The 27,257-nt window shown below is 42.6% G+C and overlaps 1 protein-coding gene across 1 annotated transcript in view; it reads left to right on the top strand.

Annotated features, from left to right (window-relative positions):
- The window catches only part of SLC30A9 (solute carrier family 30 member 9), a 519,567-nt gene that overhangs the window by 33,521 nt on the left and 458,789 nt on the right, over positions 1-27,257 (top strand). Inside the window, exon 4 of the mRNA XM_069201808.1 lies at positions 17,458-17,557. Within this exon, the coding sequence (XP_069057909.1) occupies positions 17,458-17,557 (100 nt within the window). The remainder of the gene's footprint in view (positions 1-17,457; positions 17,558-27,257) is intronic.

Below are 27,257 nucleotides of genomic sequence, written 5' to 3'. Positions count from 1 at the left end.
AGTCCAAAATGAAGGCTTGTGCATGGCGTGATCTGCCCCTTCCCTCCAGGATCCCCAGCAGTAAAACTATAGGGTCTAGCTCTACCTACCGCGCTATCCATTACCTTCGCCAAGACTTAACAGACTAGAGCTGGAAATGTTAGACATGGGTTACTTAAAATACTTTACGGTTAACATGTGTTATATGCACTGCCTTCAGTCTCTAGACTGCCACTACTGTGGAGGCACAAAGTATTAGCATTCATGTAATGGCATGGCACCCTACTACATCAACACCACTCTAAAAATGTACGTAGCTCGCTCTTACAACAAGGCTGTCGGGTTTACACAGTGGTTTTACACAGTGGGATCTGCTAGGACTTTAAAATATGAGTAGATATAAGGCCAAACAACCATATCTCAGAGCATCTGAGGACTTGACAGTTGAATGTTTGCTCCAAATGCATGAGAAGTGAGACACTGTGCCTCCCACAGAATGCAATACAGAAGATGTTGGGCAGTCAAACTGTAAAATATTCGAGCTAAGGTTCTTCAAGGGGTAGGTTCCATCTGTAGAATGTGACTCAAGGTACTTGTGATCATTGCGTACATCATATATCCGCGGATATAATTTAATGACTGGTACACAAAGGTTAGAGGGGGAAAACAATCTTGGAGAAGTGGCACCTCTCTTTGTCTTCATACAGACCCTGAATTTGCTTGAATTGTCTGCTGACTGCTTACAGCTCGGTAAGTTCACTTCCTACAAAAATGCAAGTTAGTGAGACATTCACATGGGGTCCTTAACATGTGAACTCTGACACAATTTGCAATTATGTCTCAACAATAACCATAGGTATATAGAGGAACTCCAAACTCATAAGGCATTAAGCCCCAGTACAACAAACATTGGGAATCATCGTCTTGCTCCTGCAACCTTCCTTAATGCCCATTGTTGTAGGAGACTTGCTCTCCTAGGCCTGACTCGAAGAGGTGGATCATCAAAATGTTTATGCCGTGCATACATTACTCCATTTAAACTGCATCACACTGACCCCCTACAGATCACATCACTGTCCGGGGAGTATGCAGACTTGTTCCACATAGCATGGTCTTGTGGCCAATCCTGCAGTACTGGAAAGATACATATTTGACTGCATATCACAAATGAGTGGGTGCATGCTAGAATTAACCTCACTGATGGCCCCTACTCGGCTATTTTAAACTGATTCCAAACAGCATTAGATTTGTAGCCTTGTCTTTATTGCTGACCAAGCTCAGAGTCGCTATTCACTGGGGTGTGTCATGAGTACCCAGAAAAAAAGGAGTGGCTACTAGATTTAGCAGAATGCAATTAACAATCAGAGATAAACCCTACACTTTATAGCCCCAACATCAATCAATCAATCGGGCATTTGTAAAGCGTTGCTTATCACCTCAAGGGTCTCAAGGCCCTGTTGTGGGCGTGCTGGGTTGAAGGGGAATGTGCGAGGACCATCTAATTTGCAGACATACTGAAATCACGGGAAGTTCCATCAATTTACTGTTGAGCGACTTTGTAAGAAGCAACCTTTTTGGTACAGATATCAGTAAAACCAATATTTACACTAATACTATAAGAACCTATTTTTTACATTTCTGTTATGTAGAAATACAGTATTTTCGTCACTCTGGATAGAAAGGTTTGGTCTAAGGCTCTCCTAAACTTATATTTTAACTCAAATGTCAACAATTTGTTTCCAGGTTAGTGTTTGTCTGTATGTATGTGGTACTCATATAGAGCAAACTTAGCCCAAAGGCTGCAAAGCACAGTACAGGGTCAAAAACAAAGATACAATCAACATGTGATAGGAGGAGTAGGTTGCTTTGGACCGTAACTGCATCATAATGTAGTCTTTTTTTAAAGTTGAATATTTAGCTGTTTCCTAAATTGGAACTAGATTTGGGCTGTTCGGATGGATATGGGGATATTTCACAGATCGGAAAGGCCTTTTGCTTGTTTCTTTTTAGCACTTTTTCTTCCATCTTACGGTGTCCTTGCTGCAGGTATGTGGAGAGCTGCTGGATATGGTGAGCTTGTTATACAAATAGGAAGAGGTGTTGTTTGTGTGTATGTGGGGTCTCTACAGTGTAAATCTAGCCAAATGGTGGTGAGCACTGTGGTCGATGAAAAGCATAAAGTCAAGGAGTGGTAGCAAAGGTAGCTTGTTTGTGGAACGTTAATGCATTTTAATAGCTCTGTAGATAATGGTGTGGTCTGGCAAGGGGAACCTGTGTAGTTCCAACACCGTGGAATGATATGGTCATGTTTCTGCATGCTCTAGCTTGCAGCACATAGAATGCCCTTAAGGGATACTATTGTGAATTAACTTTAAAGATGGTTCTTAGATGCCTGGTGCCAGAGAAGGTATGTGCACGAAAGATTTGAAAGCAGATAAAACAGTTGAAAATAGATTGACGTCTGTTAGAGGCATAGCCCAACTCACTGTAAAGCACCAGAATTCAATCATATGCTGGTTAAAAGGGTTTATTGTCATGTGCTGTGAGCTATGGCTACAGCACTTCCATCAACGTCCTCTGAAGCCTTTACATTTCATTATACTAATCATTAGTATACTCTTAAATTGTTCCACAGCACATTTTCTTCTGTAAATTAGCATGATGCAGATTCAATTAATAGATAAATCTCCTTTCTGCCTCAATTGATTTCTCCCAATTTTGCAGAGCACTTGAAAACACATGTTCAAATGCAATTAAATAATGCTGCAAGCCTGGCTCACTCAATAGCCTATTTTCTTAGGCCTCACAGTGCTGGACTATGGCTGCAAGGCCCAAGGGGAGGAGGCCAAGCCTTAAGGATTGCGTCTTGTAAGTATTTTGCTGTCCTGGCCAGTATTTCCCTGTCTAAACCAGAGTAAACAACAGAACTCATGTGTACAAGCAGTCCTGTACTTCAGTCTTGGTTCTCCTACTTCAGCTAAGTCTTCGATCTTGGGCAAATCATGTTCGTCCTGAACCTTTTTTTTTTTCTATCTCTTTGCTGTCATCTCATGGGCTGAGTGACCATTATCATAAAGTTAAGATTTTGGGGTTGGTGCTGGTCGTTCAGGCCTGTTTCATTCTGAATTGTTATATCCCTCATTTTCAGCACCCTTAAAGGTAAACATTTTCTTAAAGTGGCCTATGTGGTACAGCCTCTCCTTCCCAGTTACCATGTTAGCAAACGCTGGCCCAGTTGCACTTCTGCACAGCTGCTGTCCCCAGAGTAGTGTTGTCATCCCACTGGGCTGGGTAGCTCCAGGCTTCCTAGCTAAACTGTTTATTTTACATCCCCTATTGATTAGCCTGCTTGTCTGCATCAGTCCTTTTGCAAGCTAAAAATGTTGGACATCTGGCATCCTGCAGGATGCAGAGCAAACATCTAAAATGAAGAACAATTCTGCACCCTGCCACCCTACTTTGGTAGGCCTCAGTGCACTGGACCATGACTGCAGAGTCCATGAGAGAGGAGGCCTTGCAGCACTGGACAGGGGCTGCGAGTCCTAGGAGAGAGGGGCCAGTGGTGTAGCAGTGGTGCCATAGGCCTTTGTGAAGCACTGTAAATAGGCGACTCTCTCTCCTTCGTCTCCTGGCTGGACTTAGAATACATCCTTAATGTGGTTAAGCTGGATCCATAACATTGCTGGGCTCTTGTGCCACTGCACCTGCTGCAGGATTGATAGCTATACTCCTGAGATAGCCCCCCTCATGGGCTTCACAGCTATGGTCTTTGTGCTAGTAATCCCATGGGCCATCTGTGGTTGCGAAGTCCAGGGGAGGGAGAGCCTCTTCCAGGCCTCACAGATCTAGAACATGGCTGTGAGGATAATGAAAGAGAGACAAGTAGCACAGCAGTGGTATCTTGGGCCCTGATGCAAAGTAAAAGCATCCCCCCAACCCTCATCCACTTGCCATCCCCTGGGCCCCACAGCTGTGTTCTAGTGTGGCCAGGCCCATGGGATGTAGCTCCACTCTTCTGGGCTTCAGTTCAATGTTTTGGTTCTGAAAGGCCCAGTAGAGGAGAGTCACCTTCCCTGGGTCTCCCAGCCATGGTCCCCAGCCATTGTGGCAAAGGCCTAGTAAAGTGGCCAATTTTCCATTATCTTGCATGACAATTTATGCCTTTGGAAACACACTGCATGTGACATCAGAAGTTTATGGGGTAGCAGGGGACCTATGAGTCAGATAGCTAATTTTGGGGGTTTTGTTCTAAATACCCTCCCCCCCCCTTTAAAGCAGGCCTTGTTAAAAGATAGCTAAGCTGTAGGATGAGTTTATTCTTCATACTATATTTGAGTTCTAATCCCTTTAGCATCTCCTGCAGTTAGCCTTGACTGGCCACTATTGCAAATTTTAAATAACAAGTTTAGAAAATGAACTCTGTTATCCAAATAGAATTAAATAGTCTTAAGCTTTAAAACAGCAGTGGTAAATTAGAGGTGGGCGAGCAACTGAAAGCTCACGCCGATGCCTATCTGTGACTCCGCTCATGGTCCTTTTGACCCCGTGAACTAAAAACGGGCCCGCTTTGATATGGTCACTGCCTGCCACTCAGGCCTTCATCTTATGCACCACAACCTAAAAACAAAGCTTCAGGCTGAAACTTTGATGTAACACAGACAAGAGAGAAATAGGTACCTAGCTAGTGGCTGAATTGCACAGGGTAAAACAAAGAATCCTAGCTTCCGGCGCTGAAAGGAATTGTGTGATCCTGGGCAAATATATTTCACAAAGACTCTTTTTTTTTTTTCATCATGATCATGTTTGAGAGAGCCTTCAATTTGTGCGGTTGAGAGGTGCACTATACACAAATCTCTTGTTGTTTTTTTTTTTTGTTTAATAGACAGGAATGTTGCTCCATCTTCTTTGAAAATCTGCACCACGAATATAGGGTACACATGATAGCTGACTTGGCTTTTAGTTCAGTGATAGCATTATCAGGAGGGCGGGCAGGAATGCTTTCAAGTTAATGTTTAAAAGCAATGTTAAATACTTCTCAACACAATGCTTGAATCTGAAGTACTCGTTAAAGAATACACTTTTTGTAATATTTTTAAGTTACTTCATTATATTTTAACATGATGGTTGTTGAATGATTTACATTCCAAATATTTTAGGGGAGCATGGCTTGTGCACACACTCTTAGAGTCAAACCACATTCTTGGCAGTTCCCTGGGAGTGTGGGGGTGGGGAGCAGCCCTTTCCTTTTGCCATCAGAATCACTGATAATCTAGTTGTGGTGTAGTTGGACCTGGACATGTGGAACCAAGAGGTGTGTTTTTTAATCCCCCCCCTCTTACTTGGCCAAATTGTCTGTTCTTGGACAATCACTTTTTCTGGACTTCTTGCTCTGCTGCTCTCCTTTTAGAAACATTGGCATTATTTTGATTCAATGTAAAAACTGCTAGTCAGCATGATTTTTTAAAAATGGACAGAACAAATATTACCTTGGAGGAGAGAGGTGCCAAGTCACATGGTATAGTTCCCTAAATAGAGTACAGTGGTAAATATATTGTCTTTGCACCAAGTAGCAGTACGCTGCAGTCCTGGGTCTACTAATCTAACAAGCTGTTTGATCCTGGGCAAATAATACTTTCTCTGTGCCTCGTCCACTGATCTGGCAATATGGCAGCACCTTGAAACAGGCTTCTTTTAATAAATAGACACCAAAGGCATACTCCCTGGAGAGATCCTGAGCATTGATAGAGGATGTGGCGTTATGGCCAAAGCTGCTGACTTTGGGATCACTGTCGCTCCAGTGGAGGTCTAGTGGACTAGCTAGACACCTGGAACCAGCAGACACGATTTTTAATCCGGGCCTCCCATTTGGCCAAATTGTGTGCTCTTGGGCAATAACTTTTCTGAACTTGTTGCTCTACTGCGATTTAAAAAAAGAACTGAATATTACCTTGGAGGAGAGAGGTGCCCAGTCACTTGGTAGAGTCAACTAAATGCAGTACAGGTTAATTACATAGGCTTCCTACCAATGAGAAGTACACTGCAGCGCTGGGTCTACTGACTTAACCAGCTCTTTGAACCTTGGCAAATAATACTTGCCCTGCGCTTTGTCCACTGACATGACAATATGCCAGCACTTTGAAACTGAATTAATGTAAGAAATAGACACAAAGGACATGTCCCCCCTCATACTCCCACCCTCAGCAGGTCCTGAGCATGGATACAGGAGGGGAAAGAACAAGCGCTACGTCCAGAGCTGCCGACTATGGAGCTGGGGAACCGGGTTTGAGTCTTGGTGTCGCTTCAGCATCCTGTGATTCTGGGCAAGTCATTCATCCCCGTGCCTATAAAAGGCATATGTCGTTGTGTAATGTAACTAGTGCTCGTGTAAAACACTCCAATATCTTCAGGTCAAGTTTGCGCAAGTAATCCAGCCAAAAAATTGTTTCAGCCACTCATTCAAGCCTGTTTGCGTCTCAACAGCTGAAAGTGCTCCTGAACGTGTATGGTGCAGGAACCCTCCTGTGCTGCAACCCCACCTGCCACTTACAGGTACTTTTTTACAGCTCATAAAGGGCAGAAAAATTGAAAGTTGCTTATCCTTTGAAAGTGCCAGAACACCAAAATGCAGGACAATAGGCGTTAAGTGTTGCCTTCGACAGGACCCTATTTGTAGGCCAAACCTGCCAAATGCAGATGGACTTCGCATCTATGGTGTGTGGCTATGAGGACGAGGAGAGAAGGGCCCCCTCCCCTGTGCCTTGCTGTTGTGGTCCAGTGCTGCAAGGCCCAGGGCATGCGGCCCCCTGCCCACATCCCTAGCAGCGCTACGCATGCCTGCGAGGCACATGAGAGAGAGACGCCCCTCCTATCTAACCCATAGGTGTGAGGCCCTGTGGTGGTGGGCAGAGCGCTGTGGCTCTGGAAAATTGTCCACGCCTAGAGCCAGCCCTTTAGGGCTCACGTCTCTTTAGGTCACAGTGACGCAGGCTCACTGACCACTCTCTGACTCCTCACCTCTGGAGATGCACAAGTACACTTTTTCTGTTGATCTCCATCTCTGGTTTCTCCCAATTTCACTTTTGTCTATGGGGAAAGTTCCCGAGTACCCGAATGAAAGATGTGACTCAGAGAGTACGAGGAAGTGTCCGTCTTGTTCTTATGCCAGTCTTCGCCCTCATGTGGCACCCCATCTTTTTAATTTACACGTATCTATGTTCCTCTTATTAACCATTTCGTGTAGTGTGTCCTAAATATGTCCCAAATGGCCTTATTAGAGACCCTTATAACTCATTGTCTTAAGTAACATTTCCTGTACATTGATTTACACACTTATATGATTTATTGTGTCTCTGTGTGTCATGTTAAGCGCACTGACACGAACTGGGATGAGTAGAGCTATGAAAGAACTAAATAAATCAGTAGGTGTCACTTAAATCAGTATTACTGTAGAAGCGCCTGCACACAGATAAACGTTACATTCTTACACTACATGAACAATATATAGAGGGCTTGAACAAAGTCCAAAATCTGCTTCCAATCACAGTTTTTCTAAAGTGCTTGGAAAGTGATAGGTTTTGTGCCTTTGTTCCCTCCCATTGCTTTGGCATCTAGGTTTTAGACACCAGATGGCTCTGAACAAAAGAAGGGTTGATAACCCTTACAATTAGGCCTTCCGTTTGTGCCCAAGTGAAAATAACAAAGCCCCCATCCCCCTCTGCAGATTGCTATGCCGAACTGAATGTAGTCAAGGTGTGGATGCTGTTGAATTGTGTCCTGTGTTGGAAAATGCCACCAGGACAGATTCGGGGATATTTCCCCGGTTTGGCCCGATTCCAGGTCCGGCCCAGAAATAGCTGTCGGAACCTATATCACCCTTGTAACACCCTCCCCGCTTTTCAACATTTAGTTTCGGGGGTGTAAGAGAGGGGGTTTCTCCACGTGGGAATAAATCTTCCCAGCGGAGAAGTAAAAAACTTTAAAAAATAAATAAAAAAAATGGTGCATTTCCGTGTGTTAATCCATTGCCACGTTCGAAATTCTCCATCACAGAGACCTGTGTGCACCGGGAATTTATTCCTAACAAGGGAATCTTGTCGTTTCCCAAGTAATCCTCGTGGAAACGTGGACCAGACACAGCTTTAAAAGTGGATTCCATGAAGAGTTTGTGAATTCGCAAAATTGGAGACGTACACTTGCATAAATGTAAATATCCACAATTCCCCACGTTTTTGTGAACATGCCCCTATTTGCCTGAATGCATCCCAGTTTGTATTTCCTGTGCCGTTCAAATGTGTACTGTGTATTGTGATTTTATAGCTTCTCGAATTCATCTGTGTCAACAAAGAACTTGTTATAGATCGGTTTCTTCCATATGGAATATTAGGAAATATTGTGAAACGCCGTTACTAGTTACTGACTCATGACCAAAGATTTAAATTCCTGCTTAACTAATTTGAGGTGTAAGTAAAAAAAAAAAATAAAAAAAAAAAAAAGCATTTCTCTTGCCAGCATAATAAATGGTTTTGGCAAGCTCATTTAAACCAATTATTTCCACGCTTTTGCTTTTTATCTAAAAAAAAAAAAAGTATCATCCTTTATTTTGAACATACAAATTCTGTCTAAATTATCTTGTATTGATCTCAGAGCAGTCTTGGACTGACATTTTTACCTGTTGGTAAAATGGTGTGGCCTGCTCAGATTGGTGATTTGTTGTTCTTCAATTGGTGATATTTTGTTTCTCACTTCCTCCCTTATGGCCTGCTGTTTCGTAGGCAGTTACTACTTTAGCAAATCTTTCAGCCTGTCTTTAATAAAGTTTCTACCATAATTGATATAGTAGCAAAAAAAAGGTTGAAAAAGTCAAAAGATCTAGCTTTGGTAAAGGTCGCAGACAAGCAGAGAAAACTACAGGCACACAAAGAGCACATACGTATGCGCCCGAAAAATATACCTGCAGACAGACTGCATCACTGATTATTTATTTTGTGGTGTGTAATTGACGAATACGTTTAAAAAACAAAACTGAATATACATGTTCGTTCCTCTTACTGCTGTAACACAAGTCTACCTAGACATAAACAAATATTGGCAAATACAGTAGGCCTCGCTTACTTGAGATCTGTTGGCTTTGTCAATGTCTTTTAGCCATGTTGTACAGCAGCATGGCTTAAACTCAGAGGCATGGCATAGAGTAGCATAGAGGAGAGTGCAGTGGAGTGGTGTAAGATAGAGTAGCTTAGCGTAGTGTAGGCTGGAATGGTATGAGTAGAATTCGAGTGGTGTAGAGCAGAGTGGCATAAACTGGAGTGGCGTAGAGTGGTGTGGAGTGGAACAGATGTGTGGAGTAGAGTTGCGTGGAGTGGTATAGTGTGGTGTAGAGCGGAGTGAAATAGAGTGGCGTAAAGTGCCGAGTGTGGCATTGTGTGGACTGGCGTAGAGTAGTGTGGCATACAGTTGAGTGGAGTTCAGTGGTTACAGCAGAGTGGGCTAGAGTGCCGTACAGTTGCACTGTGTGGAGTAGAGTGTCCTAGAGTATAGTGGTGTGGGGTAGTGAGGAGTAACATAAAGTAGAGTGAATTTGAGTGGGGTGGAGTGGCATACAATAAAGTGGACTGGTGTACAGCATTGTGAAATAGCATTAAGTGGTGTGGAGTTTCATTATGTGGAGTGTAGAGTGCTGTAAAGTGGCATGGTATAAAGAAGAGCAGATTGAAGTGGTGTAGATTATAGTGGGCTGGCTTGGAGTGGCATCAAGTTGGGTAGAATGGTGTAGAGTGGCATGGCGTAGACTGCCCTAAAGTGGCATTATATTGAGTGGCGTAGACTGGAATTGAGTCACATTGTTTGGAGTGGAGTAGAGTGGCAAGACCTCGAGTGCTTTAAAGGGACATTATGTTTAGTGGGTTGGCATTGAGTTAGAGTGGCTTGGTAGGACAAAGAGTAGAGTGGAGTGACAGACTAGAGTGGAGTGAGTAGAGTGGCGTAGAGAGGAGTGGCATAGAGTTGGAATAGCATAGACGGTGTAAAAGTAACCCAGTTGTGAGTGAAAGTAAAAAGTGCCACTAGAGATGTCAGATAAGATGAAAGTTGTATTCCTGTGTTAAAAGTAGGAAAGCACATTGCATACCCAGGAATAATAATGAAAAGCTTATAAAATAAAAAAATAGCGTGTTGCAAAAAGACAAGGAAGAACAAAGACCAGGAACTAGGGAAAAGCTAACACAAGAAAGGAAGGGAAGCCTATGGGAGCTAGGAGTGGCAGCGCAAACAACCACTGGTATGCTGTGGGCGGGTTGTAAGACCACTGAATTGTAAACAATACGTCTCACAGCACAGCGCTGTGTAGGCGAGACTTAAAAATTAGGAAAAAAGGTGAATATTCCAGGCATACCACTTAGTCTTCCTTCTCTAAAAAATGGAAACTAGCAACACAACTACAAATGAACTGTTGGTTCAGATTTTGTGTGTGTCATAACCCTTGTATATGCAACATAGTACTGACTGTCATTTAAGTTCCTCATGTTTTTTTTTTGATTTCCTAAGCTGCTAAGATATCCTAATCGATAAATGTACACACAACTGAACTATCTGTGCAACTTGCATATCACAGGTTTGAACCCTAGGAGCACTAAGTAATCGCCATCATGTTGGGTAATACTTCAGGTTTTGTACAGTCCTTTAAAGCCGCAATGCCATGGCTGCAAGTCCCACAAGTAAAAATAAAATAAAAAAAATACATTAAGTAGACTTTGTGGCACTGAATTATGAAAGCAGGTTTATGTTAGATAGTAAAGCAGATCTGAAAAACCCAGGTGCTGTGAAATAACTGTAAAAGATATATTCCCATGCCAATAACTTAGTTTGGTTTTCTACATGGATGTGGCATTTGTATCGTCAGACACACAGGACATGAGTATTCCTGTTGCAAGAAAAAAGTTTTAATGTCTGCCTAGTGCTCTGGAAATGTAGACACTCCCTTTGACATGCAACTGTTTTAGGTGCAGGGGGGTCTGTTATTTGAGATTGCAATATGAAATCTTAGGAAATGTGCCTGTTTTGCGGTTTTTAGAGGATTACCATAACCAAGGTAAGCTGGAACGCAGCAGTGAGCACCGTGCGCCTATCAGAGAGGCCCACAATTGATCCATATTGCGTTGGCCTGTCTTTCACTGAGGGAACTTTTTGCTCAGCAAGGGATTCGACCAGAACATTTGTTCATTGGTGTAGCGGGGTCCGAAGACTGAAATGAACAGACACTGTGTGCATATAATGCAGAGACGAGAGGGACAGGCAGTATGCATGGCGCCACAGGTGCAATTGACCCTTGCTTGCTCAGGAGAGTGAGGGAAATCCTTCTCACAAGCCATCTGGACCGAAAAGTGGGAGACAATCAAGGACACAATAGGCTCATGATCCAACATGGCAGAACATTGAGACAATAGTGAGCAACGCACAGTTCATTGACGTTAACTGTTCACCAGTAAAGCCCTCACTGCAGCTGTCTGTGGGATGGCTTGATCTGTTGATAAAAAGCAGCAGGACTGGAGGGCTATTAGGTAGGCTGAGGGAACTCTCTCTATCTGGCAACTGAAGCCTTGGGTTGTTAAGTGTGATAAGCCTGCTGCATGGCAGTAGCTCCAAATAGGAGTCACTTGCTTGGAGTGATTAAATAATGGATTAAATAAGTGGGCTAGAGGCCACTGGTAATATGGTCAGATTAGGGGCAGGCAGCAAGTAGAGGAGTGGCAGTCTCTTTGAATTGCTGAAGTTTACTTTTACTACTTTGTCTCAAATGTGTTTGAGATGTGGGCACAACGAAAAAGACAGTAACATTCTTTCCTTTCTACAGCAAACTCGTTTGGGAGTTCCGTGCACCAAGTGTTTTTCTGAAGCTGGCCCCTCCTCCTCCTCCCTATCCTTCCCAGTATATGAGTGGGGCTGGGCACGGTGGACATTACTGCAGTGCCATGTGTTCTTCAGTAGCCACGAGCATACATGAGTGAGGCTCGACACGGTGAACACTGCTGCAAGGTCCATAGGGTCCTCAGTAGCCATCAGGTGCCATGCCTGGTTCTGCTCAATTCACTTTTCCGGGGATGTCCAATTAAAGGGTTTATCTTTTCTTAAGGCTTGCCAACCCAGCAGCTGAATCTGTTCCTGAGACAGTACAGGGATTGTGGTAGACCCACGGGCTCACAGTCCCAGAATCATATTACCCCTTCTCTTCTTCTCTTTCACAGCCAAGAAAACAACTTTAGTTTGTTCTTGGAGAGAAGCACATAAGACCAGAAGGTGTTGCACCATTGTAAGGCCTTTGAGGCTATGACGATGGATAAGTGGGTTCTACAGATCAAAGTAATGTGTTATGTCCTTCTCTTCCAGGAATTTACCCTCTCCATCCAACGGTCCTTTCCAACCATTTCACGAGCATATTCATATTCTCCAGTAAGAAGTCATTACCTTGTTGCAACAGGGGGCAGTGGAGATAGTCCTGGAGCACGGAAAGAAATGTACTCTTGTGTCCCATTAAGGTCCTGAAAGGCTAAAATATTTTTCTCTGCAACGAGAAATTCAAGATCTTATTCATTGCACAGCTTTTCCTGCTGCTGGAACTGGGAGACTTTGGTTTCCCTCGACTTGCCATATGTATTAATTAATTTCCCGATTCTGCATTTGCACAGAAGGTACCTGTGCTTTGTGGTGGGTTCCACTCACTACCATTTTGAGGTTCTGCCATTTTGGCTGACCTAAGCACCCTGGTTTTCACCAAAGTGATGGATGTGGTGCAGCACGTCTGCACAGGAAAATAATTCATGTTGCTGTTCCTTGACTATTTGCTGCTCAAGTTGGACTTGCCACAGCTGATGTCAGACCACTTGAATGCCATAGCCACCCTGCTGTTTGACTTCGGATTTTTACATCAATCTGCAAAAGTTACATGTGAGCCCTCACAATTCCTTTTTTTCATGGGAGCAGTGCTGAGCACAGCTCTCGGAACCTTCTCTTCCTCTCAGAGTTTGGGACATTCGGGGTATGATTCCAATGTTCCAGTAGGGTCAATGAATTCCAGCCATGATGGCTCTTTTCCTAATTGGTGTGCTGACTTCCTACGTCATAATGGTTACTCGTGCACATCAGCACATGTGGGCCCTCCAGTAGTATCTTTTTCTGTAGTGGTTTCAACACAGAAGTGATCCGATGAACTCCATCAAATTGACCCCCATATCCTATAGCGAATCTTCAGTTGTGGTTAGTGGAGGCTAACATCAGCTGTGGGAAACCCTCTGGGTACAGTGGCGGTGACAACTTGTTAAGACTGTGCATGATTCGCCTGGCCATGAAAGCCTGCTTGACTTCTTTTCATCTTCCACCGGTCACGTTGTTCTTTTGACACATAATCAGCCTATGCTATTTACTGGTCCCCACAGAAGTGCATTGCTACTCTAATGGCACATCTTTCTGATGTGCTGTGCTTTGTGCTTTCATCAGCCAGCAAGGTTATAATGTGGACACAGTTAAAGGTTACATTTCAACTGTGTCAGCTTTCAGTTGTTTGCCGAACCTTCTTTCTTTCAGTCCCCCATTGTTATGAGGTTTCTGAAGGGTGTTTCCTATAAGTTAACCCTCCATTGTTCGTTATGCCAAAGTGGAATGCTAACCTGCTTCTCACATTTCTTACGGTAGCTCTGTTTCAGTAGTACATTTTGTTTTCTAGCTATTGCGTCAAGAATTTTCAATTCTATCAAGGACACGGAGGTGAGGATAATGCTTTCTCTTTGTTAACTGAGAAAATGGCAGCATCCAATCAACATTACAATCAAACAAAAACTGCATTTCCCAACATTCCTTGTAGTCCATATCATGCCCCTTAGTCCTTCCTCTTTCTTTGCAATAAAAGAACATGTCAACCTGATCAACGAACTGGAATCTCCAAAGTCCCACCGAAGAACATTGAACTGCAGCGGCTAAAACTGGCGCGACCACCTTGTCCCATGCGTGACTCTGGATCATTCATGCGCCCTTATTGTCTGATCCTATAAGCAAAAGAAAATGCACTAATAAACTGGTAATGGTTATGAATTACATGGGGGGTACAAAATAAAGTACATGAGAAATATAAATCATATAAATGCATATAAATCGAACTGTACTATATATATCTTAAATGCATAATTGCTTCAGTAACCTCATCTGGAGTGAAACAAAAATATAAGGGTGGGATAATCCTTACCTCCGTGTCCTTGATAGAGCTGAAAATCTTAGACGCAATAGCTAGAAATGTTTTTATTCTGTGTCAGAACCAGAGGCTTCGGATTATGCTAGTTCAAAGCTGATCCACCACTGTAGATGCCACATCAACAATAGGTTTATGATGATAAAAACTTTAAACCTATTGTCAGACGACCAATCTGCAGCAGCCATGATATCTTCTAAATGAGAACGAGCCCCAAAGGACTTGGATGCGATAGCGCTGCGCACTGAATGTGCTCCAAATGTGGTGGTATCTATACAAGCCTCCTCCAGTTACCATTTAACCCATCTGGGCAGTGTTGTTGAGGATACTGGAGCATGAGTTCTCTTTGTCGAAACCTCACTAGAGGCTGAGTGAAAGGCTTTAAAGCTTTTATCAGAGCCTGATTAACAGATCTTGAACATGATGACCATGGGCCTGTACTAGTCTCTCCTCCATCTGATGCTCATAGGGCACTTTGGCCTCTTCTTGAAAATATTCGGCCTCTTCTGCCTAGTATGCCATGCTGGAGTAGCAAGAGGGTATGGTAGAATTTAAAGGGGGGTTAGGGGGTTGGATAATAGCCCCAGCAGGTCAACAGAGGAGAAAACTCCAAATTAAATGAGACCCAGTGTCTCAAATGGCCAAAATTCAGTGAGGAGGGAACACCTGCCAGTAATTCCCCTAGGTCAAAGCCCTTAATCGATTTTGTGTCCCGTCGGGTGTTCTGAGAGATTTAATAACACGCGAACTGAATCGCTGTGCTTGAGCCGGCCTCCGAGGCTAATTGCAGACAGAGACCAACTCGCGCGCATGTGCATTCATTAGCGTAGAAAGAGGACTTATCCCTCCGTTTTGAAGCGCTCGCCTGGCTTCCCCAGGAGGCCAGCAAAATGCTCACAGTAATAGACACGGAGCACTACACGGGTGCTCCAGAGGTCTAAGGACGCTGTGGACGTCAGGGTCCGACGAGGTCGATCCGAAAGGAGAAAGGGATCGGCCAACGTTCAAGTGCGGTGGCGTGTATGTAGCAGTAGGGAATCCTCCAAGCAAAGCACCACTCAGTTCCACTGCCGAACTACAGAATTTACATCACAGTCACTATCTGCAATGAGAGTAATAAAGGCAATAATGTAAGGTAGTACTTACCTCTGGCTGCAAGCAGCAAAGAAAGAGGAAGGACTAAGGATACAGAGACATTTATATGGAAAGGAGGCCTGGGATTGGTTATGATATGGACTATAAGAAATGTTGGGGTAATGTCATTTTTGTTTGATTTTAATGTTGATTGTCTACTGTCCTTTTCTCAGTAAAGAAAGAGAAAGCATAATCGGAAGCCTCCAGTGCTGACATAGAATTGTAGCTCTACCAGTTGCACCCTTTGACATTAAAATTTTTGTTTTTTGGTGGCTATCGCGTCAGTTCCTTGTATCAGTGAACTGCAGGTGTTGTGTGTTCGTCCTTCAACTACATCCTGTTTCTCAGACAGACTTGTTCTGAGAACAAAGGCATCATTCCTTCCAAAGGTCGTAACCCCATTCCTTGTTGGACAGCCCATCTCTCTTTCTATATTTTATCCTCTGCCTCATTGTACCAGGAAGAAAAAGAGGCTCCACAAGCTGAATCCTCGTATAGCGGTCCACTATTGCATCAACAGAACTAAGATTCAGATTGTCTGATCTGCTCTGTTACCTATGTGGGCTCTATGCAAGGCAGTCCCAACAGCGTCCTTATCTAGGTCTGTCATGCTTTGCATTTAGATTTGCTATGCCCTTTCTGCCAGAAGATATCAAAGCCCATTCTGTCAGGATGAACAAGACTTCTTCATAATTGCCTAGAGGTATGCCTATCCCAGACGTATGCCAGGGTGCAACTTGGCCGTCAAATTATACTTTAGCTGTGTATTACTGCTTGTACTCGGCAGTGCGAAGGGATGGCAATTTTATTTGCTTGGTACTCCAGGACTTGGAATGTCCTCTCATATAAACGCACAGTGGAGGGTAAAATAAAAATAAAGAATTAAACAAAAACTTTGTTTTTAACCAGCTCTTTTCTCCACTATCGAAGCCCTTTATCATGTACTGATGGATTACTCTTTAGTGTGAACTTAATAGCATTCCTTTAAGTTTCTCAGGCCCTGGATGTCTGGTTTGGCTTAATCCCCCAAGACCACTGCCATAGAAGAAATGTTTGTACTGTTGGAAATTGAAATGGAGAAATAGGGCAGACGATATGTATTAGAGCTGGAACCCGCCACCGAGGAACAAGGCAGTGGGGGCTGAAAAACTATGAATCTGAACAGCACATCAGTGTGAGATGCTGCTAGTGTGCAGTGAGGAAGCTATGAGGTTGTAAAGGAGACATCAGGTACACAGGGCAACCGAAGAATGTTTGAACTCTTCCTATAGTTAAGTTATGTTACATAGGGCACCAGGTGCCTATGTTAGGAGAATGTGACTCGGAGCAGTTCAGAAATATGAAGAGTGATACATGAGGAGCCTTATCACTTGCCACTTTTACATGTGGCTAGACCTCTCACTGAGGAATGTCATCACAACGCTTCTTACACAGTAGTACAGGTACCCGCATGTTTATTCTTTAATAATGCTTTCTGAGATGCTGTTGACTTGGCAGCAGAGACCCCTTAACTTCAATAATTGTGCTTAAAGCCCTAGATTGGCGAAGGGTAGGCAAATGCAGTTAAGGTTTATATGGTTTGGCATCCCCCACACCTTGACTTGCAGTGGGAATTCATGGTACCTCGTTGCTTATTTCCATTTTTTTGTAATGTTTATGAATTCCCCAAGGTGCATACTGTGTAAAGTGTTTTGAGATAGTGTCTACAGAAATTTCACAGCGGTGGCTTATATCTTCTACTATGCTGATCCGTAGCAAATGGATTGCACCCAAATCAGCAGTGCATCACGTACCAACTATACACACTGGATTTATAACTACCCGATGGCCTTAAAAAATCTAATGGGCTCTTCAAATCCGAGCTTTTTCATTTGAACCATTCATCTCATTATATTGGCAATAGCTTAACATTTGGTAAAAGTAACATTTTCTTGCTCATTAAAAAGCTTGGAACATGGATATAATTTCTTCTGTATTTAAATATGCAGTCAAATAGTCTGTGAAGTTTTACTGTCACATAAATAACATATTACCAACGTTTACAGTGCTTGAATGATGACTGCTTTGTTACGTTTTACACTAATTGTACTCTGTTATTTGAATATGTTTAGTTAAAGCAGTCTTGAAGAAGAGGGACTATGGTGCTAAGTACATGAAGAATAACTTTATCACTGGAGTGAGAGCAATGAATGAGTTCTGCCTTAAAGCCAGGTAGGTACTGGGACTCACTACATTTGAAATTAAACTAACAGCAATAACTATTTTCAACGCTTGGCTATATTTGTTGTCTGTGAAATTAACTCGGTACTTTTTATTTGAAAGAATAAAATAAGTTTGCATTGTGAAATAATTGCAAGTTATTTCCCATGACCTTCTTTCCAATGGCACGTCATAAGAATTCCTCTTTTGAGTAGGATGCTGTTTCAACAAACATTAACAAAGTCAACTGAATAATCACCTGTGCCAGTGTCCATACCTGCAAACCAGTATACATACAGATGGACCTACATGCAACACAGTGGCAGCACTTACCTAGAAGCTACACATGGAGGTATTCTTGCAAACACTGGTGAATGAATAGCAAGTGCATAAATGGATGGGTGTATAGATGAGTAGGGTTGATGAGCGGATAAGGTCTCCCTTCCTCCATTCTTATTATCTCTTCCACTGTGACTCATTTACAAGATACCTCAGGCCTCCCTCTTCTACTCTAGGATGGGAGGATAACAGAAGCATGCTTCTCTAGCCCAGAAATCACCTTGGTTAAACCATTAATTATGAGAAGATTTAACGATAATATTTGATATTTGTTTTTGGTAGTAGCATGTTGCTAACTGCCGTGGTCTTGGTGGTATGACTCACACACCCAAAAAGAAAGACGGCAGAACATGCCGTCTGAATATGTGGACTGTGAAAAGCGAACCACTGTGGCACATGGACAGTGTCTGGCAGTTTACATTTGCTGCACCATTGTTGGAGTAGACACTGCAGATAGTTATTTGCACCGTAAGAAGAGGCATGGTGGGAGCATAATCTGAGTTCTGCTGAGAGGGATCCCATCTGTGTCTACTTCACTCCATAGCCTTTTTCAGTAACCATACCATTCAGGTGGGAAACGAGTGGAGCAGTTTTGTCAGATTTGTGAGGAGGTAACTATTTAACTCTGATATAGCGTTTTGCAGCCTTATCCATGGACCACCACATAAAGATACCCCTTCTTCCAATTCCTCTTGGTGACTAGGTATTTGCTTTTCCTCAACATAAAGTAAAAACGTAGTTGAGAAGCTATGGAGTGTCATTGATGGTGTCATTGATAAGTACCATAACCAAAGACAAATAAGTGTTTAGCATTTTTGGTTAATGACTACCTTCGTGACATTCTGTTTATCAGCCAGGATTCTCCATTCAACCATTGATGGAAATTAATTACTCTTAAAGATAACCTGGATCATTAGTGTTACCAGTGCTACATAATTGTGATCACTTTTCACATAGTTCCATGCAGTCACAGTGAGTTTCTGACCAGGAATTAGACATCTGTGTCACAATTGCTGTTTGAAATTTAAAAGTTATTTTTATTTTTGTGCAATAAACCTGTATTATACGACTTTTTATGTGTTAATTTTCATGTGTAATTTTATTTTGGCCAACCAGTCAAAAACAATTGTGATGAAAACACTATGTGATGCCTGTGGGTAGAAGAGCTTAAATATGAAAGTTTTCTTTTTAAGCACCTATTTCATTTACCCCCATCCAAACTAGCTCCCCCCCCTCCCCAGCATTCATCTACACAAACCTTAGCACCAAAGATCATAGCAAACAAAAATGCATTTGCAATGGAAAGTGTGACTGAACCGTAATCACCAAACCACTATTAACAACTCTAATGGATGTATATCAGTTAAGGGTTGTTGCACAAGGATCATGTATCGGATGCAATCATTTTGCCCGGTTGTCTGTCATTAAATCGGTCTATTAGTTTTTGAAGAGGAAGTAGGAGCAGAGGGGAGAAGTTGCTATTATTTGTTTTGCTGCTTCACTTCTGCAACTTCATTTTTATATTAATAAAGGTCCTCCTTGAGCACATTTTTGTGTGATGTGTTTGAACCCCTGTGGTAGGGATGTGGATTTCCCCTCGTCTTCCAAGGACCCGGGATCCTCTCTGGCTTAGTATTTTTATCATAATCATCCCCCTTGTTTGGTTTGACTCGTAAAGAAAACCAGAACCTTCAGTCCCTAAAACCCCCCAACATTCCATCTTCCCCTTCTTTTGGCGTTGCTCTGTGTTCATCCAGTCTGCCTCTGCGTCCGATGTGTCCAAAGCTGATCCTTAAGTAGCTGCAAAAGAACAAATACCATATCTATAAAGAAAAATTCCATTCCTGGAAAAAGTATATACAATCTTATCATTCCATGCAAACGTTTCTTCTCCTACATCAATTATAATTCTGTTCATTTGCACAATACAAATTCTTTCTTCTTAAACCCATATTCTTTTCAATTTCCCTTTCATTCACTTCTGTATAAATCTGGGAAGGAAGGGAGGAGTAATGCTAGCTTCCTTGTCTTGAATGCTTTCATCACTTCCTCCAGCTGTGTCCCTGCCTTAAAAACCCTTGTGGCCCATCCTTCCTCTCACAGAATGAGATTTAAATTTATCAACATCCAGACTCCTTCATGACTTCCTTTACCCGTCTACCAATCGGAGTGACAGAAACTGCTCTATATGGTTTTGCATATGGCATTAATAACTGATTCACACCATCACTCCTGAATTCCTGCACTCTTGATTCATCTACTTTCAAACAATCAACCACACAACATTTTTGAATGACTCCTATCTTGGATAGAAATTTAAAAAAAAACTCTCTTTCCGGTTGATAAAATCTACAAAAAAATATCTAAAGCTTGAACATCATATACTCTTCAAAATTAAATTAAACAAAGGAAACTTGCTAATTTTCAAGTCAACTACTTCAAGCTAAATACATATTCATTGGCCAAGACTCAAACATCCTTGAAACCACATTGACATCCCGCACACTTTCATAACATCACATTGGAGGTCTCTTCAAACAAATACCTTTCAAAATTCTGTAGATTAAAGCACTTTTCCCAACAGACAAACCTTTCAATAAAAAGGACATGCTGCAATACTTGCTTACTTATGCCTACTCCTCCTCCTGTGATAAAGGCCATCAACCAGGATTCTTCAGCCATCTCTGTCTTGGACTTTTCTTTCAATCTGATCCAGGTGTATCCCATCTCCTTGCAGTCAGCTTTGAGGCCTCGACGCTAGGTGTTTCTTGGCCTTCCTCCTTTCTTTTTCCTGTGAAGGTTCCAGGTGAGGGCTTGTGTGGTAGTGCTTGATGCATGCTTGCAGAAGGTGTGACCTATCCAGTCCCTGTCTCTTCATTATTTCTACATGAGCAGGGAGTTGGCAAGTCTTCTACCATAAGTTATTGTTGCTGATGGTGTTTGGCCAGCCGATTTGGAGGATTTTCCTCAGACAGGTGTTGGTGAAGGTCTGGACGTTGTTGGTGGTTGTCACTGTTGTCCTCCAAGTTTCTGCTCCATACAGAAGGACTGATATTATGTTCATTTTAAAAAGCCTCATACTGGTTGCAGCGTTAGGTTCTTGCAGCTCCAGATCTTCTTTAGCTGAATGAAGGCAATCCTTGCTTTGCCGATGCGCTGCCATGTCGTCTGAGTTTGTGCTACCCTGCTTGTCTCTCACAATGCCCAGGTAGGACAGGCCTTAACCTGTGCCAGTGCACTCTGCTGCGTTAGCCGATCTATAACAATGAGCTGTCCTATAACAAAAACCCTTTGAAAACAAGCCTACCAAAAAATCAGCAACTTCTACTTCATCACTGAAAAAGACTTACAAGTAAACTGTGCCTATACTTGTTGCAGAAAGATGTGAGCTCTCTACTCGAAAATTGGTAGTTAGAGCCAAAACTCCAGCACTCCTAAAATTTGGTGTTGTGTTTTTGGTAATTCTAAGTTACAAAGGCCATGGATGTCAAGATCATTCTCCACTTGAGAGATCTTGCATGCTTCTGAGTTCATGGGTATTGTGTATGCCTTCTTCTAAGGCATATGTTTTTCCCTAGTGATTGGGGAATTTTGAGGTTATTCAGGGTCCTGTTTTCTTAGGCTATTCACTGAAAACACTTTCCCTACATCATCCACCTCTAGCACTACTAATTCTAGATGGATCAATTTGATTAATGTTGCATGATTTTGGAATGAGTTGGTTGTAATTAGCCCTTAATTGAATGGTTAACTCACAGCTCGTTCGATCATTTGCAAACCAGAGGACTCTTTCTTCTTTACATTTTATGCTTTAAAACCATCAAAGTAAAGTCGGGGTGTCCTGGGCTTTACCTGCCACCACAGAATATCTGTGGAAGACATGTAAATAGAGGTCTGCTCTAGAGAAACTGCAAGAACATATAACTCAAGTATAATCCTTCCTTACTCCTCAACAATGTTAAATGAAGCAAGTGATGGTGTAATCTTTGTGCTTTCTGCATATATCCCCCATTGCATTTCATATATGTATGTATCTGAGTGCACATTTTCCATCTGTAAACGTGTTGCATTTAGTATTGATTGCACATATACGGCATATACGATTCTCTATATCAGTATATGCATTCATTTTTATGATTTATAGTGTGTCATTAAATTTTGTTAAGATGAAAATTTAGCCTGCTACAGACATGTTTTAGGCAAAGAGTAGTCTTCAGCTTTGTTTTGGGAGATTGGTTTGTGCAAGCTGAACTGCAAACATCTGTAGTGAAGGCCATAGGCTCCTCTGAGCCAACACAGCTGTATCATCTCACACAGGTATGCCACAGCTAAGACTGAGTGTGACATTCTCAAACAACTGAACAAAGGACTTACTTTCCAGCTAAAGTATGCAAGTTAGAGGCCACCTAAAAAAAAAACTCAGTTGGGCACCTGTGGTGCTAAAATGGTTAAGCCGTGGTCCAAAAGTGAGGGGTTGGTTAACAAAGACTGGTTCTATGACTCAATGTAGTTTAGTTAATTTCTGGAACACCATCACTGTGATGCAATTCTTTTTACTATTTTTCTTATTAATTGCTTTAATTTCCTCTTATATAGTTTGTTTTTTTATAGTTACACCAACACATTTTATCTGCGCTAGTTTAGGATGTTGATTTTAGTAACTTCTCAAAAATACTCAGTGTGGATTCTTGTGTGTCTGTCAATGGTGAAAGTTGTTTCAGAGCTCACCAACAATCCTATAAGTCTTATAAGTCTGACTGCTAACCAGAATGCACCATCCTCATACAATGCACAGGTAGTTCATGGGTTATAGTCCACCAGGTTCCCTGTCTCAACTTGGTTAAATGGGCCTTATACTTGTGCTTTGGCTAGAGGGTTTAGAGCCCCCAAAGCTGGGCTGTATTATTCTAAAGATGTACAAAAACATGTCAGTACGATCCTAGTTGACACGGACACAAGGGAACAGTTTTAGGTCAAAGTTAAGGCACTTTTACTATTTCTGAACAGCAATATAGCTTTCACCATGCCACTTGATTTACAAAACAATTGCAACCCCATCTCTAAGATCTTTTGATTTCAGCAGGAGTTCATTTCATTGATTTTCCTTGACCTTAGTTGATACACTTTCATCATAATTGGAATGATCCCTACAACATATTTCCATTCCATGGCTCCCCTCTTATAAATCTGTTGATATTTATCAGCATATTTCTTCCCACCAACAAAGTAAATGCACTTCTGTACAGGGAGTAATGATATTTTTGCCATACCTTAACTTTTTCCATCCCTTCCCTAAGACTATATGCAATTTTATAATCTCATATTTGGCGTTATTCATCCTGACATGATGGGAAAAGTCCATTCAGGTCTCATTTAAGACTGAATATGACATTTTGATCCGCACTGTGTTCTTGCAGATTATAACGGCACAATCCATACAACTATCTTGTTTGAAAACCACCACATTACTGTGGTAAATTGGCTGAATGTTGCAAAATCTGACAATTAGGAGTTCTGCATACACCGTCTCTTTTCTTAGTTCTACATTGTTTCATTAAAAAGAGTGTAATCAATGGGAAGATGGCAAATCGGGTTATATGCCATCGGTCAGTATATCACAAGTGTAAACTCTAGCACAGTCAACTTAACCTTCCCTCTATCCAAGTTTGATAAATTAAGTCCCTAAAATTGATTAATAGTAACAAAGTTTTTTACTGCACTTACAGGCTACCAAACTATGATAGGAGGCACTACATCCAAGCAAATTACTATGAACAATGCTGTGCCCTTCCAATTATAATAGATAACCTCCTGACTGTTTGCCTTACATAATCTTTTGCTGAATCCACAGCTCACAGCCTATATGTAGCCAACTTCATAAGATGTGTTGTGTCACCATATGTGTTGAGAGATCTTTGTTGGTTTGCTTTTTTTATGTATCTAACGATGATGGAGTGGAGTTAGGTGGCCTGGTATGACTAGAGCAGTCAATGTTTTTTCTCATACTATTCATTTTATTTTCTGTGTGAGGGCACTGGGGATTTGACCAGGGACCTTGACAACACCAGGCACCAGAATTCAGTTGATATACGGCATTATATGTATGTGTCAGCAAAATAGGATCTTAGTCACCGGTATGGGTGCCTTTTGAATGTGAAACAGGTAAATGATGTGACTTCCTGCGCCAGAACCTAGCTAGGGCCTAGTCCTCCTTAAACACCTGGATGAGGTGATTGAGTTTTTTCTCACTCTCATAGTTTACAGTCCTGGGATGTACTGCGGCTCCTTCCTTAGTGGGCAGCTTGCATGGGCACTAACTTCATGTTAGGTTATTTTTTTCCACCATCAGTTTCGACTGTTTACCAACAGAGCTTTTAAGATTCAATGTGTCTTCCATGTTTTTCAGGCCTACGTGGTGAAACATCGACACCCATCCTCAGAAAAACCTTTAATCAACCATGTTTCCTTTCATTGACACCTTCCGGAGACTGATGTACAGTCACTGAGTCCTTAAATGTCTTGGGACCCTCACCCTTTCGTGGCTGCATTGCCTGTCTACTGACCTTTGGTACCGAAGAATGATCCTTACTGTGTGGTGTAACAGATAGCCCTCCAGAACTGCCGCCGGTGCCATGTGAAGTACCCTTTCTCGGACCATCATGAAGTTTGTAATCTCTCCCTGGGTCAAGTCGATGTCTAATGTGAATCTTGCCTCATCTTCCGATTGAAGCAAATGTTACAGTACCAAAGTAAGAGGTACTGTAAGATACACTGTGAGATACACCAGCAGTCCTCTCCTGATGCCCTCAACATCTTCGGCAAATAGAACCCATTTGGAGCAGAAGAATATACAGTTTCTGGCCCTTCCGGCGTTCCACCCAGCCCAGAGGCCATTTCCTCCAGTGCCTCTGAACCAAAAAAAGAAGAGGAGGCTCTACTGAGCCCCAGGACCAGCGGTCTTTGACTGGAGGCCGTGCCAGGGTTTCTAAGTATAGTCGGCTCCGACACTGTCTCTAAGCCTCGCAAGGGAGTCTGGCATCGAGCTCCTCACACAAGACATTACCACCTCCAGGGTCTCGACCACCTTTGGAGTTTGGTTGACAAAGAGTGGAAGACTTTGAGTCTTGAAAGGACCTGTCCAAGGATGTCAATCCCTCTTGCCATCAAGTTCCATGCAGTCCAAAAGCTCCTGCGAGCCCTGACAACACTCAGTCAAAGTCACTGGTGAACAGGTCCCCATTGACTCTGAAGCCAGCATTGACGCTGAGCTCACAATTGACGACAGGCTCCGAGGATTCTACTAATTCTACAGAAGCTACAGTGTGAGAGAGAAGCACCTGTTTATTCATCCTGTTACAGGAAACATTTCGGCCAAACCACCCCAGCTGATGCCAGCAGAAACTCTGCCTTGAAAAAGTGGGCTTGACTTTGAAGAGGAACCTGCATCAGAGTCCCCCTCCCCCCCCAGATCGGATGCCCAAGAGAGACAGAGAGCAGGGCACTAGCCATCTTTCATGGTCCTTGCATCCTCAGGGTCAGTGTGATGCTCAAAAGGTCTGCCTCCAGGCAGCACCAATTCTGCATGCTATTATAGTTCAGATCATTAGTGTGGCAGCATGGAAGGAGACCCATAAAGAAAATAATACTGTTAAAGTAGTTTGTTATCTCTGTTTGAACCCAGTCTACTCTCCCTGTCTATGCACAGATTTCCGCCTGTTAAAAGAAGGAGGCTTGCTTGATCTCTTCCTAGTTCCAACATCTGCAGTTAGGATCACCCTGGACCACATCTAGAATATAAATGTGTTAGAATTCAGTCATTCTCTTCTAGATAGTAATATATTTAAAAGTATTCATTATGCTCAAATAATGTACATAGACATACCACAGAGACTGCTCCAAGAAGTTTCACAATTCACTGCAGAGTAATTAGAATCGTGCTCTTCAGTCCGTTCAACACATTATTTAAGGTTTTTGTGAAAACAAAGGAACAAAGTCTTTGAGAATTATTTTCTTTACTCGAGAGAACTTAACTAAATAGTGTAAAAATACTTGAATTATCAGTTAGCTGTCTACAAATAGTCCTTCTGGAGCTTCTCCCAATTATGCAGCACTGAAAGAACTGTTTTAGTTATAATGGTAAACTTTCCTTGTTTTGTATAATCCTCAGAATTTACAACAGAAATGTAGCCACTCATTTAAGGAGTGGCATTACTTATGTGCCACCTTATTTCGATGTTTGTCTGATCAAGAGTGCTGGCATGCATCTATGCCTAGCACACATGTAATCTACAATCTTTATGTTCCCCAGCCTGAGATTCACCATAGATACCACTATGTCCCACCTTCGACCCATGCAGCTCCAGCCCTTCCCCGGGGCTCTGTTGTAAACACCATTGCCAGCAAATCCTACCCCAACCAACAGAGGGTTTTGCCATTTCAGTAGCTGCTGCCTCTTATCCAGCCAATTTGTTACGTTTTAGTTTCTATGATGTTTAAGCTTGGGTTTTCCTTTTGGTATTGCCTTGGTAATAGAATCCCCGAGCCGCGGATTCTACGGGGGAACGGTTAGAGACTGGGAGAGGAAAGCATCGACGAAGGGTTTGCGGTTTATGCTGTTATGGGTGGATGTACAATAAAAATCGTAAATAAGAAAGAAAACGACTCTGTGTCACAATTGTCACCTCACAGGCAGACTATAATGCGCCTCCTAGGGATGACCCCTTACAGGAGTGTTTCTCTGCTCAATGGTAGCAAGTGGATGGTCATTGGAACGCTCAAGTGTTGTTAAAGGCCAGTGCCCATCGTTGTTTGCTGTGGTAGAACAGCAACAACCTGTTGCAGAACAGGCCCTTTGCAGACCTTGTCATGCAGATGACCATTACAACAGACTCATCTCTCAGGCTAGGGGTGGGGGCATACAGTCAGCTTAACAATACCCCCAGTCATCTCCTTGTGCTCCCCCATCCCCAGCTGCAAGTCCTATCCACTACTTTCACCAGCGGGAAACCCCACTGTTACACTGTTCGCCACCCACGAAAACGCAAAATGCCAAAACATTGCCTCGAGTACCCTCACCCACTGCCCCTGGACAATAATCTGTGGATGAATTGGTCAGGCATATTTGCCTATACTCTTCCTCTTTTTTCACTCCTTCCGTACATGGTACGGAAGATGCAGAAAACTTCCCACCCACTCATTCTGGTGGATCCCAATTGGGCCAGTCCCAATAGTGGTGCACCACTAGAAGCACCTTAACAGGCCAGACCTTCTCACGCAGCACCAAGGCTGAATCGGGCAACCCCACACCAGGCAGGGCAACCTAGCTATCTGGCATCTGAGGTCTTAGACTTTGTTTATCTCAGTCTCCTGCAGA

The sequence above is a fragment of the Pleurodeles waltl genome, chromosome 1_2 (genome assembly GCF_031143425.1).
Source record: "Pleurodeles waltl isolate 20211129_DDA chromosome 1_2, aPleWal1.hap1.20221129, whole genome shotgun sequence".
In the NCBI taxonomy this organism is placed as follows: Eukaryota; Metazoa; Chordata; class Amphibia; order Caudata; family Salamandridae; genus Pleurodeles; species Pleurodeles waltl.
The sequence above is the reverse complement of the archived record's forward strand: the minus strand, read 5'-3'. Positions and strand labels throughout refer to the sequence as shown.